The sequence below is a fragment of the Rhinolophus ferrumequinum genome, chromosome 11 (genome assembly GCF_004115265.2).
Source record: "Rhinolophus ferrumequinum isolate MPI-CBG mRhiFer1 chromosome 11, mRhiFer1_v1.p, whole genome shotgun sequence".
Lineage (NCBI taxonomy): Eukaryota > Metazoa > Chordata > Mammalia > Chiroptera > Rhinolophidae > Rhinolophus > Rhinolophus ferrumequinum.
The window spans coordinates 1,212,250-1,232,200 of NC_046294.1; the positions used below are offsets into that span (position 1 = coordinate 1,212,250).

General features: G+C 63.2%; 2 protein-coding genes across 6 annotated transcripts; both read left to right on the forward strand.

Moving 5' to 3' along the window:
• Window positions 1-5,019: 5,019 nt before the first annotated feature.
• Window positions 5,020-10,473, forward strand: SYT8 (synaptotagmin 8). Of its 5 annotated transcripts, none has more exons than XM_033121894.1 (9): window positions 5,020-5,119; window positions 8,083-8,192; window positions 8,296-8,462; window positions 8,973-9,062; window positions 9,243-9,410; window positions 9,481-9,648; window positions 9,731-9,836; window positions 9,934-10,067; window positions 10,143-10,473. In XM_033121894.1, the coding sequence occupies exons 2-9, from the start codon at window positions 8,099-8,101 to the stop codon at window positions 10,374-10,376; spliced, it is 1,161 nt and encodes a 386-aa protein (XP_032977785.1). In that variant the 5' UTR covers window positions 5,020-5,119; window positions 8,083-8,098; the 3' UTR covers window positions 10,377-10,473. The 5 variants fall into 5 exon arrangements, with proteins under 5 accessions (XP_032977785.1, XP_032977786.1, XP_032977787.1 ...); XM_033121895.1 differs by having other exon boundaries at window positions 5,041-5,119; window positions 8,087-8,192; XM_033121896.1 differs by lacking the exon at window positions 5,020-5,119 and having other exon boundaries at window positions 6,862-8,192; window positions 8,973-8,984.
• Window positions 10,474-11,765: 1,292 nt separating this feature from the next.
• TNNI2 (troponin I2, fast skeletal type) lies at window positions 11,766-14,265 on the forward strand. Its single transcript, XM_033121898.1, has 8 exons — window positions 11,766-11,887; window positions 12,474-12,503; window positions 12,687-12,693; window positions 13,134-13,175; window positions 13,257-13,385; window positions 13,517-13,606; window positions 13,720-13,896; window positions 14,044-14,265. Exons 2-8 carry the CDS (start codon window positions 12,496-12,498, stop codon window positions 14,137-14,139), a joined length of 549 nt encoding a protein of 182 aa, XP_032977789.1. The 5' UTR covers window positions 11,766-11,887; window positions 12,474-12,495; the 3' UTR covers window positions 14,140-14,265.
• Window positions 14,266-19,951: the final 5,686 nt, after the last annotated feature.

The window sequence follows — 19,951 nt, forward strand, 5'->3', positions numbered from 1 at the left end:
TGAAGGCACAGCTCGGCCATGCCCACCGACCCCACATGCCTGCTTGAAAGGGGCTCGTGTGCATCTTGCAAAAGCCCAGAGGTGCCCAGGGAGGAGCAGGGCTGGCAGTGGGGGTCAGAACAGGGAGGTGGCCTGCCACTCCCAGCCAGGATGGCAGCAGGGGGCAGGGGTCTATGGCCCCCAGACGTAGAATCCCCCCACTGCCCACCTCTGCCCCCCACCCCTGGCCTGGGACCCAGGACCTGACGTCTTACAGGCAGGCTGTCCTCACCATTCCCGGCCAAGAGGCCAGCGGGCGGGAGGCGGGGCGGGCTGGGCAGGCAATGGCAGGAGGTGGAGGGGTCTGGAATGTGCACACGCCGCTCCCGCTGGCAGCCTGTCCGGGACATGCACCGTGGAGGGAAGTCTTTGATCGCACGCGCCCCACCCGAGGGTCCCACTCTTCCCTCCTCGGTCACTCCCGCCCCCGCCCCCCGTTTGCTGCTAGCGCCAGCAACACCAGGTTTGCGTTGGCTTTCAGCCAAACCCCGGAATGTGCCTGCTGGCTGCACGGCGGCTGTTCCTGGAACAGGGACGACAAAGCACAGACTGTCTTTGAGATGTGGGCGGACAGGGTGCAGCCTGCCTGGAGTCACGCATGAACCCGGCAGAGATGGGGGATGGGATGAATGGGCTCACACAGGCCGGGACACCCTTGAATGGGCGCCGGGCGTCCAAAGACGCCGTGGGACTTGGAGCTGGCCACCGGCGGCCCGAAACCTGGGACATGGGCCTGTATGAGGTGTGGATGCAGGATGCTGAGGGTACAATGCTAAAGTCCCTGGTGAATGGGGAACAGAGCACCCCAAAACTCAGACTACATGTGATTCAGGCACTCAGGAGTGGGGTGCATACCACAGAACCAGGACGTGCAGATGTGCGTCTGGACATTTACCGTCAGAGGACCTGTCACCAGTCCATGGACCCGTGGGGTTCTAGGATAGGACTTCACGGTCATGAGTGGGGTCATGGGGGCCCTGCATGAGGGGCTCACACCCTTCAAATGCTGCAGGGGCTGTGGAGGCTTCAGACCCCCAGAGGGAGGGCACAGACCCCCAGGTGTTTGGATGGTGAGGAGCTGCCTGCCTGGAGTCACGCACGAACCCTGCAGAGACGCAGGATGGCACGAATGCGCTCACACAGGCCGGGACATCATGAGAGGGCACCAGGCGTCCAAAGACGCCGTGGAACTTAGAACCGGCCAGTGGGCCGAGAACTGGGTGTGGGCCTGCGTGAGAGGCAGGCAGTGGGGGATTAGGCTGCCCGAGACCTCAGTGGAGGGGGTTCAGGCAGCTCGAGGGAAACAGGGACGACGCTGTAATGCTCAGATGATAGGGGTGGGACTCCCCAGGGACCCTGGAACCTGGGGTGGGGGGCAGAACGCCTGTCAAGTTCAAGTTGATCCTTCCTTGTTACCGATCCATGTGGAGGAGTGGGGCACAGGCTGCCCAGATACTCAGAAAACCGAGGACCAGAATGTGAGACTCTGAGCCACGGGGCCCTGAGGCCTGAGCCTGCACGGGAAGAGGATCCAGGCTGCAGTTAGACCGAGGGAATGGGGACAGTGGTCCAGACCCATGCTCAGAGGAAGGTGGTGGAATCCACTAGCTCAGGGTGACAGGCACCTGGCCCCCATGTGCTCAGGTGAATGAGTCAGGGTCTGTTGACCTTGACATGCAGGGTGCAAGGAGGTGCGAGGCCATCCAGACGCTCTCAGGATTCAGGTGGCGGGGTCCCAGCGGCACCATGCTGACATGATGAGACCCTCGGATGGAGGAGCAAGAGCCAGCCGAGTCCCCAGGTGTTCCCACACCTGCGGAGCCAGGCGCCCAGACGCTTACAGTGCGGGGTCCGTGTTGACCCGATGCCCACATAGGTGGGACTCCAGCTCCCCAGTTTCTGAGTCTAGCGGAGTTACATTATCTGTTCTACAGAAAGTCTAAGCAGACTGGATGACATATAAGTCACCCCAATTATCTAGAGAATGGTGTTCAGAACCTAGGGCCCCAAGAGCAGAATCCGCAAGTACTGGGTGACCGAGACAGGTCAAGCTATAGGTTCCCAAGGCGATGTGGCATGCACAGTGCAGCTCTTCAGCAGAGTGGGCTATGGTACCCCAGATACTGAGTAGTGGGGTACAGGCCCTCACATTCAGGCTGCTGGGGTACAGGACCCCAGACACTCTGACGAGTAGGGCAAAGACACCACACTCAGGCTGATGGAATGCAGGACTTCAGATGCTCAGACTAATGGGGTACAGGCCTCAGACATGTTTGGGGTGGGGATCCCCCTTTGGAGACATAGGTAGGGCGTCCTAGACACCTGGGTGGCGGGGCAGGCAGTCAGCCCAGCACACGAATGAATAGTACATAGAGGACCGGAGACAGGGATGAATGGGACCCACACAGGCAGAGAGGCGGATGGAGCACGGGCGTCTAAACCACAGGATGGAGGCCACCAGCCTGGCCTGGCACACAGGCCAAGCGAGACGTGTTGGTGGGGGATTCAGGCACCCAGGGGCCCAGCGAGTGGGTACAGGCTGTCCAGGCACCCTGGTGACCACACAGCAGTCTCAGTGCCCAAACCTTGTATATGAAGGGAGAAGCCTGCATGGAAGTTCAGGGGCTCAGGTGTGTCCCCAGGTATTCGCAGAAGTGGGGAAAAGGCGCTTTGACGGCAGGGGTGCCCTGGATGAATGAAGTCCCCCAAAGCTGCAGAGGACCCAGGCCCTGGCTGCTGGAGTCCCAGAGGCCCTTGGAGATGCAGTAATGGGGAGAGGTGCCAGGAGCCCCAGGAGGGACCCCGGTGCCTGGATTACAGGGGACCCCGGTTCTCTGACATGAGGACTGGAACCGTTCAGTGAGTGGGTTAGCACATGCAGTCAGATAGTGGGGTGTGTTCCCTTGATTTCCAGGTGAATGGCATATAACTCACCCAGAAACCCCCAAAAGGGGTTCACATCCCCAGAAGTCCAGACTCACAGACAAGCACACAGACTCAGAAGATGGTGAATTAAGCCCAGGAACCAGCACCACGATGCCAATATCCAGAAGAGTGGGGTACAGTCTCCCCAAGTGCTCGAATGATGGGGTACAGTCTCCCCAGATGTTTGGGTGATGGGGTGCATGTCCTCTAGATGTTTGGAATGGGGTACAGGCTCCAAAAGTGCTCAAATGATGGGGTACAGGCTCCCCAGATGTTTGGATGATGGGGTGCAGGTCCCCCAGATGTTTGGATGATGGGGTGCATGTCCCCCAGATGTTTGGATGACGGGGTGCAGTCTTCCCAGATGAAGAGAACGTAGACAGCCTGAATCAAGGATGACTGGGGCACACAGGCTGAGGCCCAGGGAGTGGGCACAGGGCTTCCTGTCCACAGAGGACTGTGGGGAGCTGAGTGCCCATCCTCGGTTGTCCTGGGCCCATGAATAGGATGTCGGTGGCCGGGGTCAGCGTGGGCAGGGTGCACACGTGCCGTGCCTGCACGTCCCACAGTTGCACGCCAGCAGCTCCCGTCTCCGCGAGCCAGCACTTTCCCTGCGTTCCAACCTCAAACATCCCCCAGGCCACCCCAGAGAAAGCCCCGGTCCAGGAGCCCCACCCGCCAGGGTCTCCACGTGGCCTGGGGCTGCCAGCTCTGTTTGGTTTTCCTTCCTGCCCGGGAACCTCAGACGCCGTCTCGCCACGGGGGCGCCCGTATCCTGGGAAAGGCACAAAGGCCCTACACAGCCGGCTGGGCGGCACACAGGGCACACGTGCTCAGCTGCGCTCTAAGCCCCCACAGCACGTGGGGCTGGCATGGCGCCCTGCCCATGTGTCTCCCCCAGAGTAGGGCGCCAGCCTGCCAGTGTGCCTCGCTGCCCCCAACAGGCCTCCTCTGTGGCCCCAGAGCTGTGCTGGATGGCTCCTGGCCCCTGTGTTGTTACACGCTCCTTCCAAACCACACCACTGGGTGGGACTTGGAGGGAGGCCCAGCCTGCCCAGGGGAACATTGTGCCGGAGGGACATGCATGTTCCCCACGTGCCATGTGCACCCTGAGCATCTCGTGACCAGCATGGGCACACGCGTGCACACACACACCCACCCCACCTGCTGTGTCCCCAGAGCAGCCTCAGAGCTTGGGCAGCGTCTTCCGGAAGTCCTGCCCCACCAGCCCTACAGGCGGCCCTGGTGCAGCAGGCTCCCTGTTAAGCATTAACCAGTCCCACGTCTGGCCACCAGCCGATAATGGCTTCCAAGAGACATGAGGGCCACTCAGTGATGGGCCCAGGAGAGGGACCTGACCCAGAGTGACTGAACCGGAAAAACCGGCCAGAGCCAAGAGCGGGAACTCAGATTACCGGCCCTGCTGAGCCCACTGTAGCCAGAGGTGCTGGGGCAGCAGGAGAAAGGACTTCCGGCTCAGTGGGAACCCTGGGGGCGGGGCCAGCCCAGCCAGAGGCATAGGCTTGGACCCAAGAAACCTCCAGAAGATTCTCTGTGCTCTGGAAGCCTGGGCAGCAGCAGGGCCAAGCAGGGCCAAGCAGGCCCAGATGGTCACCTGGGGAGGGTGCCGCCCGCCGGCCCTGCCCCGCACACCCAGGACAGCCCCAGGAAAGCAGCACACACAGCTCACCTTGCTGGGCACTGGGACTCCATTTGCTTGGCTCCAGAGCCACCAGAAAGCCATTCTCCTTCCAACCCAGATGCCCTCCTGACTTAGGACACCCTGCTTGAGGTGCAGTCCAGGCTGACTTCCCTCTCCCTGCCCGACCCGAAGTTCAGCCCAAAAGGCCCGTCAAGATGCCCCAGCCCAGGGGACCCCGGAGGTGGGTCGGGCCCCGATGCCTGGTGCCTGGGTCTCTCAAGGGAGGCACCCTCCTCCCAAGGGAGTTCCCCGGCCCTGAGGGCCAGCAGTTCCGGCCCTGAGGTGGGGCTCTCCGAAGTCCTGCCTCCCACAGCCTCTCACCCACCAAGAACTTTCCAGTCACTAGAGGCCCTGAGTGCTGGGCTCTGGCCACAGCCTCTGAGCACTACCCGCAGGTGCCTGGGTCCCAGAGGAAGGCCTGGAGGCTGGGCAGGCCACAGAGTCAGGCGTCAGGTGAGAACGCGCTACACCTGGGGGGTTGCCACCCCCAACATTAGGGGGAACCTTGCTTTTCCCAAGGAAGGCCCACAGAAACTTGCTTCCATCAAAGCACAAAGAATTCCAGTCGGCCCAAAGGTGGAAAGGTTAGTCAGCACAGCTTTAATAGGGTCTGCCCAGGCTGACAGGGAAGTCCACAGGCAGGGACGCAGCTGCTCCACCGCCTGGGTGAGCTGGGATGCTGAGCTGGGAGAGGACTCAGCGGGGAATCCAGCACAAAAAGCAGGGCAGATCTGAGGGCCAGGAGTGACCAGGGAGGGCTTCCTGGAGGAGGTGGGACTTACACAGCTCTTGAAAGTCAAGTAGGACAGAGATGAGGATTGGGAGGGACAGTTAAGGCATGGAGCAACAGGAGCGAACAAGCCTGTGTCCAGAAGGAGAGAGCAGAGCTGGATCAACAGTGGTAGAAGGGGGCTTCCTGGAGGGAAGAGCGGCTGGATTTAGGAAGGATGCCTGCCTCCCTTTCCTGGGAAAATCGGCCTGAACACCTGGAGAAGGTTTTCGCAGCCAGGCTACAGAAGATAGACAACCAGGGTTAGACCACAAGAACGGCTTTGCTGCCTTTTGGGTGGTGGGCTGGGAAGTTCCCTCCCAGAGGGAGCCTCAGACCAGGAGGGCTGCAGGAGGCACTGGTGTGGGAGCGGAGAACCAGGCAGCCCTCGTGGGCCTGGGAGGGTCGCCCCTGGGCTATGTGTCTGCCTGGGCTCATGCAAGCTTTCCCCAGAAGCCTCAGGCCGGGAGGCAGGAACATGGCCGGCTGGCGGGGTCCCGCGGAGCAGATGGCGCCACCTGGTGGCTGTGTGCCGGCCTGAACCTTCACCACCATGAGGACCCGGCGGTCCTGAGGGACCCTGTGCCTCCCCAGGCCTCAAGGCCCCTCTGTGCTCGTGACCAGTCTCCCCAGGTTTCCAGAAGCCTCTCTGGCCAGCTTCCAGACATCCCTTGTGGTTCTGGGGGGACAACCTTCCCCAAACTGGCCCAGGAATCCTGCCGGACCAGCAGCACTTAATCCCTGTGACTCAGTGCCCACCCGGCCCCTGCCCTGACCCAGGTGAGGACACCAGCAAAATAGGGCCAGGAGAGAGGCGCACATATGCACACGCACACGGCACGTGCAGATGGAGCTTCTCTGCTGACCACTGACCCTGACTTCTGGGCCATCACAATCTTGAATGCAGCTCTTTTAATTCCAGAATACACGACATGGGTTCTGGCAGTTCAAAAGGGAAAGGCTGACTTCCAATTCCACCCAAGGCCCTGCGACCTGTCCGAGTCTGGCCTCCAGGGTGCGGCTTAGTGTCCCTGCTGGACACGGAGCCAGGTGAGAACGTGGAGGCAGGAGAGTGGGCAGTGCACCGAGGGGCTGCCAAGGCTTGGGAGCTTTGCCGAGCACCACACACTCCGTCGCGGGGGCCTCGCCCAAGGAGCCCCTGACCAGGACCGGCTCCATAACGTACAGGGCCCATGCCAAAAACATGCAGCCTCTTGTTCAGAAACGGTTAGAATTTCAAGACGGCAACGGCAGACAGTAAACCAAGCATGGGGCCCTCCATATCCCTTCTCTATGCTGTGACCCACGGGGACCAGCCCCTCGAGGGGCGACAGAGCCAGTCCTGGGAGGCAGGACGAAGGGGCCTCGGCGCCTCTCTCCGGTCTTGGAGCTGCAGCTCTCTCCTCACCCTGAGGGGTGGGTCGCTCCTGGGAGCGGGGCATTGATGCCATGTTTGTGGGGGACCCTTCTCTGTCCCTTTGTGTGCTCAGCACCATGCTGGGTGGGGCTGCAGAGGCGAGGGCGTCTGGCCCCGATGTTTGGTCATTGCTGGAGGGGGTGGCCTGGGCTGGGTCCCTAAGTCAAGAGAGGGGTGACAGGCTCTTTTGGACAAAGAGGGAGAGCCCCAGGTTGGAGGAACTGTGCCTCTTGGCTGCCAGTGCTTCCCAGGGGAGGGAGAGTCCAGGAGGCGCTGAGCCAGAGTTGCCTGGGGGCATGGGGATCACAGTGTACCCCACTGTGGCATTGGGCCCCCAGCTTGAAATTCTGGGTCCCTGCCATGGATGGGAGGGGCCAGCCTGGCCAGGTGTTCTCCCTCCCTAGGCCCCAGGCAGGCGGCTGTGCTGGCCCGCCCTCCTTCCTACCCCCTCGCCTAAGCGTGGCAGATAGGCAGGTCTGGGCCGGCGGGCTGCTGAGTCAGTTTGCAAGGAATGTTCTGGCCGCTCCCAGCTACACCCTGCCCCTGCCTGCCCCCACCTCGCCCTCCTCCCCAGGTGCTGCTCGCCCCGGCCCGCCCGTGCCAGGAACGCACCTTCATGCCGAGCTTGCTTAGACCAGCTCCCATCGGCAGCCAACCCCACTCCTCACCCTGCTGCTCCCCCCATGACCCCAGCAGGTCCCTGATGCCTCTGAGCCCCCGTCATCGTGCTCCCAGGTTACTCATGGTTCGGGGGTCACATGTGTGAACATGGCCCACCTGTGTGGTGGGCAAACCACGGTGGGCCTGAGGCCAAGGCAGAGATGAGATGGGACCCCAACAACGACCAACAGGCAGGGCCCTGGGCCAGGGGAATGAGGGGGTTTCCTGAAGGAGAAGGCCCTGCAGTGAGGGCGGAAGGCTCTGCAGGGAGGACCAGCGAGGGCAGGGCCCAGGCTGCCCAGGCCTGGCGTGCTTGGCTAGGGCTGGGGGCTGGGGAGGTGGCCAGGAGGCCGGGCCTGTGGCGGCTGAGCCGGCACTTTGGCCAAAGCCCAGGGCCTCCCTCTCCTGGGCTCCACTCAGAACCATCACCCCTGGCCACCCCAGGCTGCCTCCTGGCCCAGGCAAACCCAAGCTGGCTGCTGCTGGGCTGATGGAGCGGTGGACAGGGGACCCGAGGGGCTATCCCCACAGGTGACCCGGCTGCCCCGGCTGTCTCCCATCTCCTCCAAGCCAGCAGGGTGGGAAAATGGGGCGCCCCACAGACCCCGACAGCACACCAGCCCCAGTGGGCACCACAGCTGAAGCTGGGCTCATACCAGACCTCATGGCCAGGATCCCCTGTGAGTTGTGGGATCCCGGGGGGGGCATGGGGATGGTCCGGCCCAGTTGGGGGGCAGCCACTGGACACAGAGGCACCTCAGGCCCTTCTGTGTGCCCACCCAGGGCCCCGCTGGGCACTCATCACCGTTGCTGCCGCCGCCGGTGTCCTCGTGGTTTCCTGCCTCCTCTGTGTTCTCTGCTGTTGCTGCCGCCGACACCGCAGGAAGAAGCCCAGGGACAAGGTGGCCGTGGGCCTGGGCAGTGCCCGCAGCAGCACCACCACCCACCTGGTGAGGAGTGGCTGCCAGTGCTCGTCAGTGCCCAGCTCCCAGCTGGGGCCGTCCCAGAGGGCAGCTCAAGGTCCAGGCTCCGGGGCTCAGGGTGGCCCAGTGAGCCCAAGGCTGAGCTCAGCTCCAGGGCCGGCTGGTCTGCCCAGATGCAGGGGCCGGGGGGCCCCCTTGGCAGGGGAGCCATGAGCAAAGTGGGGAGGGAAACAGTGACAAAGAGAGGCAGGTGGGACCAGGGCCTGAGGGCCGGGAGTGCCAGCCCCAGGGATTGGGCCGTGTGCCACGGGGTGCCACAGCAGTTTCTTGAGGGAAGCAGTGGTGCCAGAGATGGATTCGGGGAAGGTCCCTCAATTCTGGCCGGTCTCAGAGCTGAGCTGAGGGTGTGAGCCCTTCCGGTGGCCTGGCTGGAGGTGGGTGGTTTGACCCGAGTCCCGGAACGAATGCCTGGTAGGCCCAGGGCTCCCATGGGGGCACGGTTCCAGCAGCACCTGTCAGCAGTCCCTACCCACTCAGGTGCAGCCGGAGGTGGGTAATGTGGAGCCCCCACCCCAGCAGTGGGGGCGCCTGCAGCTATCCCTGCAGTACGACTCAGGAAGCCAGCAGGTGAGGGCCCCACTTTGCGGGCCCAGAGGGTCTGTGGGTTTGTGGTGGCTGAAGGGTGATTGCTAGGTGCTGGGTGCTGGGTGCTGGCTGCTAGGTGCTGGGCACTGGGCACTGGATGCTGGGTGCTGGGTGCGGGGCTGACCAGGGAAAGCCCTGGCTGAGCCACATCCTGGCTCCCAGATCAGGGTGGGCCTCAAGCAGGCAGTGGACCTGAGGGCCAGGGGCCCGGGGGACACAGCAGACCCCTACGCCTCCGTCAGCCTCTCCACCCAGCCCAGGCACAGACATGAGACAAAGGCACACCGTGGCACACTCAATCCCGTGTTTGATGAGACCTGCTGCTTCCATGTAAGTCCGGGCCTGATGGGTGGGGAGCCTGGGCCGGGTGGCAAGGGCTGGCTCACACTCCTGCCCGCAGGTCCCGCCAGCAGAGCTGCCCCAGACCACCCTGCAGGTGCGGCTTCTCGACTCCAGGTGCTTCTCCCAGCATGAGCCCCTGGGCGAGCTCAGTCTGCCACTGGGTGCCATTGACCTGCGGCACGTCCTGGAGCTCTGGCACCAGCTGGGCCCCCCGGGCACCACCGAGGTGAGGCCACTGACCACCAGGCTCCAGCCTGGCTCTGTCTGGTGCCAGCAGGGAGGCTGAGGCCCCCTCTCGCCACCCACAGGCTGAGCAGACCGGGGAGCTGTGCTTCTCGCTCCAGTACGTGCCTGGCTCAGGCCGGCTGACCGTGGTTGTGCTGGAGGCCCGAGGCCTGAGCTCAGGGCTGGCAGGTGAGGACCGTACCTGCCCACATCGAGTGGACAGAGGGGGGCCTGAGGGCTTGGCTGTCAGATCTGCATCACCCTCCAACCTCTTTTGCCTGCCCAGAGCCCTACGTGAAGGTCCAGCTCATGTTGAACCAGAGGAAATGGAAGAGGAGAAAGACATCTGCCAGGAAGAGCACGGCCAGCCCCTACTTCAATGAGGCCTTCACTTTCCTCGTGCCCTTCAGCCAGATCCAGGTAGGCCTGCCTGGAGGCAAGGGAAAGGCGGGTCTTCACTGGGGGACAAACTGACCACTGTCTTTCTCTTCCCAGAGTGTGGATCTGGTGCTGGCAGTCTGGGCCCGGGGCCTGCGGCTCCGGGCCGAGCCGGTGGGTAAGCTGGTGCTTGGCGCCCGGGCCTCTGGTCAGCCCCTGCAGCACTGGGCAGACATGCTGGCCCATGCCCGGCGGCCCGTCACCCAGTGGCACCGCCTGCGGCCCCCCAGGGAGGTGGACCGGGCCTTGGCCCTGCAGCCCCGCCTGCATCTGCCCTTACCTGGCTCCTGAAAGCGTCTCTGTGCCTCAATCTCCCTGGACTGGGCTGGGGGTACCCGTCCAGGCCCCTCTGTGGGGCCCACGGCAATAAATTCCTCCTCCTACCACCGCTACGTGTCCTTTCTGAGCCCTCAGGGGACACAGTAGGGTCAGGAGCCCCTCCCAAGGACAAGGAGAGGGTTTCTTCTCCAGACTCAGCCAGGTCCTGAGGCTTCTGACCAACGCCTGACCCCGGGTGGGGTGGATGGGCTCCTCCAAGCCCAACAGGGACAATACCAGGAGGGGGGGAGCCCTCCTGTCTGTGGGGGTTGGAGCATCAGGGATGGCGTGGGGGGAGGGGAGACGTCCCCACGGGCACAGGGTGGGCGATTGGGAAGCATTGCGGGGAGCTGGTGATGGTCGATGGAAGGAACCCCAACTCCAGGGACTGCCCCGGCTCCTCGCAGAGCCCCAAAACCTGCAGGACAGTGGCTGCAGGGCCTCCTCTGTGTGAGCAGCAGGGGGCAGCAGATGCCTTTGGAAGCTGCTGGGGCCTCTGGGGGCTCAGCGTGGCCGGGAAAGAACGCAGCTCTAATCCCCCACACATCTGGAGGCCTCAGCTCTCCCTGACCCTCCCCACGGCCGAGACACGGGCAGGGCTGGGGCCCGCACCCCAGCTCAGAGGGTGCCAAGTCATGGTTCTCCAGATGCCTCTCCTGGGTGGGGGCCCCGGGCGGGGGACACAGGCCCCAACCAGGGTGAGAAGGGCAATGCCGGGCCTGCCTGGGCCCCAAGCCCCTCAGGTCAGGGAGGGTTTCATGAGGGTGGTGTCACCATCCTCGCTGAGGGACGTGTTCCGAGCTGTGCAGGAACGTCCCTCAGGCAGGGCGTCCCTGGCAGGCAGCACGTCCAGGGCACCCCCGTTCCTGTTCCCCAGCAGGCGCGGGAAGGCAGGATCCCACCCAGGGGAGGGCAGCCCCACCCCAGAGACCCCCGCCACTGCTGCAGGCCCCAGCCGGCTTGGAGAAGGGGAGGCGCAGCCAGCTCGTGGCTGAGGCGCCTGCTGGGCTGAAGGGGGACTGTGAGCTGCAGAAGAGGTGGCTGCAGTGTGGACCCTGGTGTAGCACCAGATGGGGCCAGGCTCCCAGGGTCCCCTCAGAGACCCCTGAGCCCTGCACCGCGGCCCCCCCACAACCCCCCCCCCACAGTCCAGCCAGGCTGTGCATAGTGGCCTCAGGCTCCTTGTGAGTGAGAACCAGGAGTCTTCCTGAACTCGTCAGAGATCCCTAAATAGAGCAATCCAACCTCAGTACCCCCCTCCAAGACTTCTTGGACTAGACGGCGGCACGAGGCTGGGCCGGGCCAGGCAGCCTGGGCAGGTGGTGAGGTCCCTGTGCCCCCATTGGTCTGAGAAGGGCTCCATGCCCTTTCTGAGCAGGGGCCCAGCCTGGGGGAAGCCATTTATACCCCTCCCCCTGGGCCCACCAGCCCGACTTGCCACTGCCAGCCTGACCTCGCTCCCAGCACCGCTGCCCAGACGTTAGGTGAGGCCGGCCGGGCCAGCTGAGGCTGGGGACAGGCACCACTCGAGACAGCTAGCAGGAGGACTTCCCTGGGTGGGGGGCTGGGGGCTGGGGGCCTCCAGCAACCCTGTCTGGGGGGCTTCCATGGAGCTAGGAGCAGGAGGGCTGAAGTCGGGCAGGGGTCCTGGACAGCCCCTGGTGACCAGGCCTCATGTCTGGGACACGGGAAGGGGGCTTTAGGGTTGAGGGACCCCAGGTCAAACTGGGGAGCAGCTTCTCGCATGCACTTGGGCCCAAAGCCGAAGGAGCAGAGCTAAAAGTAGCCAGTGGCTCTGGCAGCCACCTGTGCTGGGCCATCTCCCCCCTCCCTTGAGGACAGCTGCCGAACCCCAGGCCCTGCCTGGGACATTTCTGGAACACTTTCTCCTCTTACTTCTCACCCCAGGGAATTCCAAGACATCGTCCCCACTGCCCAAGGAGGTCAGAGTTGGGGACAAAGGGCTGGGTTCATGTGAGGTGCTGCACAAGCCACCCACAACCACGAGCAGCTAATGTCCGTGGCAGAACGGGTCTGTGGCCCTGACACCCCTGCCTTTCTCTCCTACAGGCTCTAAGCCCAGGACCTCAAGATGGGGGAGTAAGTGGAGTCCCCACCCCTGGTGCCCCGTCCCCCCCGTCCCCCTCCCCCCAGGCAGGGGTCTCTGCGTCTCCCCAGCAGTGACCCCTGCCCACCCTGGCCACCTCCTGTCCCCACCCGCCCCAGCACATGGCCCTAACCTCTGCCTTTTCTCCTCCACCTCCGCCTGCCCTCCTGGGACAGTGATGAGGTGAGTACCTTCTTGGGGTGAAGCCCAGGGACTCGAACCCCCACTTGGGATAGGTCAGGGGTCAGAGTTTCAAGCCCCAAGGAGACACCCCACCCCCAGACATTGATGCAACAGAGGAAGTGGCTGCCCGGCGCCTCCTGGGGCAGGGGAAGTGGGACTGTGGCCTGGTCACCAGGGGGATTGCTTCTTCTTTCTGATTACTGCACCCCCTCACCCGGCCCTGCACCCCCGCCCTCCCCACTGCCTCTGAGCTGGAGCCTCTTCTCCACACCATGCAGGGTAGTATCCTGGGCCGAGCCCCCAACCAGGGCCTCGGGGCTTCCTAGACCCAGCTGCCTCCTGAGCAGGACCCCCTGGCCTGGGCGGGGAGTGTGAAAAGGATGTGGGGTTCTGGGGGCTCCAGGCTGGTCCTGACTCTGCCTCTTCTTCCCGCCCTGCAGAAGCGAAACAGGGCCCTCACGGCCCGCAGACAACACCTGAAGGTAGGTATGGCTGGGGGAGGGCCGCTGGGGGTCTCCCAGGCTGAGCCACAGCCCCTCACCCGCCCCCCCTGCCCCCCACAGAGCGTCATGCTCCAGATTGCCGCCACGGAGCTAGAGAAGGAGGAAAGTCGCCGCGAGTCTGAGAAGCAGAACTACCTGGCAGAGAACTGCCCCCCGCTGCACATCCCTGGCTCCACGGCCGAGGTGCAGGTACCCCAAGCCTCGAGTCGAGCTCCTGCCTCTCGCCTCAGTTTCCCCATTGGGCAAGAGGACTAGTAGGGTGGTCAGGGCAAGGGGGGCCGAGTGTCGGGACGGCCGCCCACCTGCATGTCCACCCCCAGGAGCTCTGTAAACAGCTGCATGCCAAGATTGACAAGGCCGAGGAGGAGAAGTATGACATGGAGATGAAGGTCCAGAAGAGCACCAAGGAGGTGAGAGGTGGACGGGCAGGGGACACGGGGGGAGGGGGGTGGGGGGGCAGGGCGCCCCGACCCGGTGGGGTCCGGCCCCGCCAGCTCCTACACAGCCCTCCCCATCCCTACAGCTGGAGGACATGAACCAGAAGCTATTCGACCTGAGAGGCAAGTTCAAGAGGCCGCCGCTGAGAAGGGTGCGCATGTCGGCCGACGCCATGCTTAAGGCTCTGCTGGGCTCCAAGCACAAGGTGTGCATGGACCTGCGGGCCAACCTGAAGCAGGTCAAGAAGGAGGACACCGAGAAGGTAGGCCACTCCGCCATCCCTGCAGGGCTGACTCCCCCAGCTCCCTCCCGGGGAGCCCATTCACAGAGGGGGAACGGAGGCTGAGGGTGGTCTCCAGCTTCCTGGTGGGCTGCGTGGGCCTGAGACTTTTCCTGGCCCCACGCCCAGGAACGGGACCTGCGTGACGTGGGTGACTGGCGGAAGAACATCGAGGAGAAGTCTGGCATGGAGGGCCGGAAGAAGATGTTCGAGTCTGAGTCCTAGGATCCCCGCCGCCTGGTGGTCGGTGGGGCGCTCTGGGCTCCCAGCACAGAGTGCAGGAGGGCAGGCCGACAGAGCTGGCCGGACGACCAGGCTCACGTCAGCTGTCAATAAAGGCTTCCAACCCGAGACTGGTTTGCTGTGGTTCTGCCCCAGCCTCTGCCTGCCGGGTGCCTGGAGCCTCTGGGTGCCCGCCACGCTCTGGGAAGGCCCCATCAGACGGTGGTGTGCCAGAGCTGTCAGCCACGTGCTGGGGAAGCCCGGGATGAGGGCATGGGGGAGACATGCACGGGCTCCGGGAATTTCAGGCCGGGTTGGGAAGGCCCTTATACTGGAATCCACCCGGCCTGCACCCTGCGGTTGCGTGGGATGGTCGGTGGTCATTTCCAGGGTGCTCTCCAGAGCTTTCTCTAGAGATAGATGGCCCAAGTCGTGTCTGAGCAGGAATTCTCAGAATGAGGTCATTTGTCCGTTTGCACAGTCATCATGAGAGGCCCCCACCCACACAGAGACCCCCTCCGTAAGAGACAAGTCCCGGCGAGGGGCCACGGCAGGTATGCACAATGTGGGCAGACCCCCATTCCTGTCAGGCTGCCCGTCTAAGACCCCACACCCTCCCACAGGGGACACACTGGACAGTGTTGGCGGCCCTCCCAAGGCGGCTTGTGCCGAGGGGGCAGGGGCTCGCCTGGGCTGGGGTCTGTGCCCACACCCAGGGACTGACGATTGGCCAAACTGGCCCCACACAGGCCAGCGGGAGGGCTTGGGTCTCCTCTGTGCTCCACCCCAAGGCCCTAGCCCACCTCACACATCAAGGGACGGATAAGGACTGTCACAGCAAGGCCGCTGCTGTCAGCCTCCCTGGTGATGGATGGCGCAGTGGCCCGCCTGCCAAGGTCCCTGTGCTCAGATCTTTGGTGGGGAGCCTGGGGAGGCCAGGCTGCGGTTTGTGATGGAGAAGCTGTCTGTCCTGCCCTTGCCCTCTGGAGGTCCCAGCGATTGATGTGCGGGGCCAGAGATGGGAAGGGCAGCTGCCTTCAGCCTTGGCTGCCTCGAGGACCAAGACGCCGATGTCAGCTGGCGCCCTGACGGCTTTCACCGAGCACCGCTCCCAGCCCCACTGCAGCCCGGGATCCAGCTCTGTCCTTTGAATAGCTCCCCACAGCCCCTCCAACCAGGTGGCCCTGAAGCCCAGGCCCAGACTTGTCAACCCCCGTTCCCAGGCCTGCTGCTTGCTGCCTGGGCCGCCGGCTCCAGCTCCCGTAGAGGAAGACCAGGCCTCCGGGGAAAGTCCCTCGCTCACCCCTGGGCCGGGCAAGCACAGATGACCACAGTGTCACTGCCTGATGGGTGCAGCCAGGCAGTGAGAGGCAGGGAGCCCGTCCAGGGCTTAGGGGCCCTTGGGGCTCGGAAGCGAGGCCCAGGCCTGGCCTGGGGTGGGGTACTGTGCAAGGTGAGCTCTCAGATCGGGCTGGAGGAGGAGGACGAGCAGAGAGGGAGGCAGGGTGTAGGGCACCCAGAGATATTCCAGGCAGAAGCACATCCGGTGTGGAGCCAGGGCGGGTGGGGCGGACAGGGGCTTCAAGGAACGGGTTCTGGGGGCCAGATCGCCCAGCGACACAGCCGTCTCCCTCCGTGGACCTGACAGAGTGAACCGGGCAGCTCTCGGGGGCCATGCCCGCTAGGAAAGGGGACGTGAATTGCTTCCAGAGCAGTGGGGAGGCCAGGACGCTGGGATGTGGCTCCCACATGCAGGACTCAATGCTGGTGGGTTTGGACAGACACATTACAGGGGAAACGAACTTGTTTGTAAAGGCAAGAAAATGTGAAACACAAAAGTCCAGATAATAATTTAGTGCAGGGCATGGTTGAGGGGCTGGAAGCATCTGAGTAGATGTAGGTTTAGGGGCTGTTGTAATTCTTGGGTGATGTTTCTCACGTTTTTCAATGAATGAATGAATGAATGAATGAATGAATGAATGAATGAAGTAGAGGAGGGCCATGCAAACTAACAGCAAAGCCGTGGCCGGCTCCACGCCCCTTTGCTTCTCTCTGTCGCTGGCTGGCTCGGTCTGGTGTCCCTGCTGGAAGGGTCTGTGTCCACACAGCCACGGGGCATCCTGAGGGTAGAGTGTGGGGAAGCGTGTAGCCCAGCACCTGGCACATGGTGAGGATTCCAGTGAGATCTCTCTGCAGGGTGGAGAATAGGCGCTAGGAGGTGAGGCTGGAGGTGGGGGAGGAGAAGGAGCCAGTCAACCCTGGGAGGGAGGACAGCCAGTGGGCCAGGAAGGGAGGGCCAGGTAAGAGGCAGAGCCCCCAGGACTTGCTGGTGGTGGGAGACAGGGCACCAGGCTTATGCCGAGGGGAACAAGAAGGGGTGGGCGACTCATCCAGGGGCAGAGCCCAGAGTGGCTGAGGGGCTGGCTTTGGGCTGTGGGTTTGGGGGGAGCTGTGGAAATCCCCGGGGGATACAGGCACAAGCAGCTTGGAGCAGGCGTCCAGGCTGCAGGTGGCGTCCTCAGAAGTGAGTGGTGAGCAGGGCACAAGAGGGAGAAGACAATTCCTGGAGGGCCTGAGTTGCACCCTCTGCTCAGGAAGGACCCCAAAGGGAGCTGGAGGAGGGGAAACAGCCCCAGGAGGGCCCAGGGAAGGGTCAGGACAGCCAGAGTGCAGGGGCAGAGGGGGTGGGTGACGTGGGGGGCATGGAGGGTGGCCCTGGAATCATGGAGAGTGAGGAGGGGAGGGCAGGAGCGGGCGCTGCACACACGTGGGGACCCGGGGGTGGGGAGGTGGCTGAGCACAGAGCTGGGCAGTCAGTACACAGATGAACCCAAACGTCCTGTGTGCCAGAAAGCAGAGAAGTGGGCAAAACCGAAAAATAAATTAAATAAACCCTATGGGAGCAAGTCACAAGGACACAGAGTGGTCAACGAGCTAAAAGTGTTTCATGTGAAATGTACAGATGAGATGTGGTCAGGTGACCGAACCGCACCTGGTTCCGCCCTGTCCCCTCTTTGGACCCCCAGCACCAGCTGTCTGGGCCCAGACCCTCAGTGACCAACAACCTACAGTCACCCTGCTGTCATGTTCCCTCTTCCCCAACTCCCACTCACTCCTTGCGGCCTCCCGATGGGCTGCTGGGCCTCAGTTTCCCCAACTATAAAATGGGTGTGCAGATGAGCTCACCTGCATCACAGGACAGACAGGTGAGGAGGGACCACTGGCACCTTCTGGGAATCAGCCCAGCCCTTCCCAGCCCTCTTGGGCACGCCATGCCACCTCAGCACAGGGCTCTCCCACAGCCACCTCTTCCCCACCTTCAGGTTCCCTCAGGGTCACTTTCTCCGAGAAGCCTTCCATGAGTCCTCAGCTGCCCACGATGGCCCTTAGCCCCAAAGGCCTGGCATGTCTGGACCTTGATGACCATCTATGGGGGCCAGCACCCCAGGAGCTGTGCTCTGCTGGGCCTCACACAGCCCTCCTTGCTCCCGGGCCGCCTGCTGCCCTATGAGCTCCCAGACCCCTGACGACCACATTCCAGCCACCTGCCCCCCTCTCCCTGTCTCTGTCCCCCGTGCTAAGCACCCCCATCACCGAAGTGCTCCTCCTGCCGTTGCCCTGGGAGGAGCCCGGCCAAGGGCAGACTCTCAGACTGCGTTTCCCGCTGTGCCCACCCACAGGCACACAGAACCCTCCACCCCTGATTCTGGCTCCGTCCGGCCTCAGGGAGGGGGCCTCTTGCCTGCACCCCGAGCCCTTGCAGCTCGTCCTGACTTGACTCCCTAGGGAAGTTCTGGCAATTCCAGGCTTAGCTCACCGTGGCTGCTCCCTTTGCAGGGAGATGGGCCCGGTACAGGCCGGTCCGGCCCCCACCGCACCCCACCAGGTCCCCACCAGGACGTCTCACACCCCCAACAACAACCTGGGCCCCTGAACGCCTATCAACACTGGCCACACACTTCCGGGGGACATGTGCTGTATGGGGACCCTTCCCAGCAGTGCCCTGTCATCTGCTCTGCCCTCACCTGTCCCCCAGTGGCAGCCCCACGGCTCTCAGCTTACCTGACCTGTCAGCATGTCCACTCCGGTGGCTCGTTCCCCAGCTACCCATCTGTTTGTCCTCTCCTGGCGTCCCTCTTAACTGTTCATTCCCCCACCTTGTGGACTCCCTGCCCCCATCTGTCCCCAGGCTCCTCCTCGGACACAGGCCAGGGCACCAAGACTCAGCCCGCTGTGATGGGGGGGTGGGGGGTGGGGCTCAGAGCTAGCCCAGGGAACCCCACAGCCTTCTTCCCCTGGCAAAGCCTTGAACTCTGCTTGTGCCCATGGGGTGATTCACCCCTGGAAGCCTGAGCGAGGACAGGGAGAAGTTCCTGCGGGGGCCCCGTCCACTCCACCCTGACCGGCTGGCACTCTGGCCAGCTCTGCCATGGCCTCAGAGTGGGCTGCGTGCACACAGGCCCCTGGACGCCTCCTCCTGGGTCCCACAGTGCCTCCGGCCACGCATCCACGTCCAGAGTCCTCTCCCACCCCACTCCCCTTCTGCTTCATGCCTGTACTTGCAGGTGGCACCACCTGGACCCCAGAGCATCCTGGGCACCCCGACTTCTCACTCCCTTGCCCCCAGGTCTCATGCCTGCTGTGGCAGGAGCTGGCTGACTGCCCTTTTCCTCCTGCACATGCACCTTGCCGACAGTGAGGCCGTAACACTGAGTCCTGATGGCACATGTGTCCAGGGTTGGGCCCTGGACCTCCTGCTATCTCAGGTCTCCTTCCCCTCCCCTGCCAGCTGGATACAGAGGACCAGCAGGGACGCTGAGGTCCTTGGGGAGCAGGAGCCGGGGTCCCTCTCCCTTTTCACGCTGGCCTGAGCACTGGACTGGAGTGAGAATGGAGTCCTTGAGGTGTGGGGCTCTTAGTTACAGCAGCTGGCCTTCCTTCCCTGACTAACAGGACCTCTGTATCAGTGTCCTGAGTCACCAGGAAGAAAGGACCACAACTAGCGACTTAAAGCACAGACACTCGCTGTCCCCAGTCCTGAGGCTGGAGTCCGAGAGCCAGGTGTCGGCAGGGCTGGTTCTGAGGCCTCTGTCCTCGGTGTGTAGACGGCCGTCTCCTCCCTGTGTCCCCACACGGTCGTCCCTCTGTGTGTCTGTGTCCTGACCTCTGCTTATGAGGACCCCGGTCACAGTGGATGAGGGCCCACCCAGTGACTTCATTTCACCATAATCATCTGCAGAGACACTATTCCCTAACAATGTCACGCTCACAGGTACTGAGGGTTAGGGCCTGCCCATGTCAATTTTTAGGGGACACCATTCAACCCGTGACACTCCCCGAGCCAGCCTCTTTCTCTGGCCCACCGTTTCTATCCTGGGTTCTCAAAACACTTTCCCCATGTCTATCTGCCTCTGTCATCATCCCGAAGGTTCTCCACCCTGCTGAGCCTTCCGGTTATGCCCACGTCACACTGCCCAGCCTTCTGCCTCCCAGCCCCCGGGAAGCTTCTGGCACTCCTCTGGCCCTGGGACGCCAAGCCCGGGGCCCAACGGGTCCACGTGCCGACAGGCAGTGACCCTCGGTCCTCCCGCAGATCTCTGCTAGCTGATTGAAGCCCTCAGAGCTCCGGCCAGGTCTCCACACCAGACATGCCCTGTCCTTTCCTGGCCTGACCACTTCCCCATTCTTGACTTCTCCTTGCTGACTCCACCTACTCTCTCCCGTCCCCCTCCCCACCCCCACTCCTCACCCCCTTGTCTTGTCACCTGATGTCACTTGAGCGTGTGGTCCGAACACTGCCTTCCTGGGCCTTTGA

Bases quoted from the DNA above. Each gene is read 5' to 3' on its own strand.
- SYT8 (XM_033121894.1), top strand. From the start codon at position 8,099: ATGGGGCGCCCCACAGACCCCGACAGCACACCAGCCCCAGTGGGCACC. The intron at 8,463-8,972 runs GTGAGGAGTGGC...CTACCCACTCAG, and splicing joins GCAGCACCACCACCCACCTG to GTGCAGCCGGAGGTGGGTAA. The intron at 9,411-9,480 runs GTAAGTCCGGGC...TCCTGCCCGCAG, and splicing joins ATGAGACCTGCTGCTTCCAT to GTCCCGCCAGCAGAGCTGCC.
- TNNI2 (XM_033121898.1), top strand. The intron at 13,386-13,516 runs GTACCCCAAGCC...GTCCACCCCCAG, and splicing joins GCTCCACGGCCGAGGTGCAG to GAGCTCTGTAAACAGCTGCA. The intron at 13,607-13,719 runs GTGAGAGGTGGA...CCATCCCTACAG, and splicing joins TCCAGAAGAGCACCAAGGAG to CTGGAGGACATGAACCAGAA.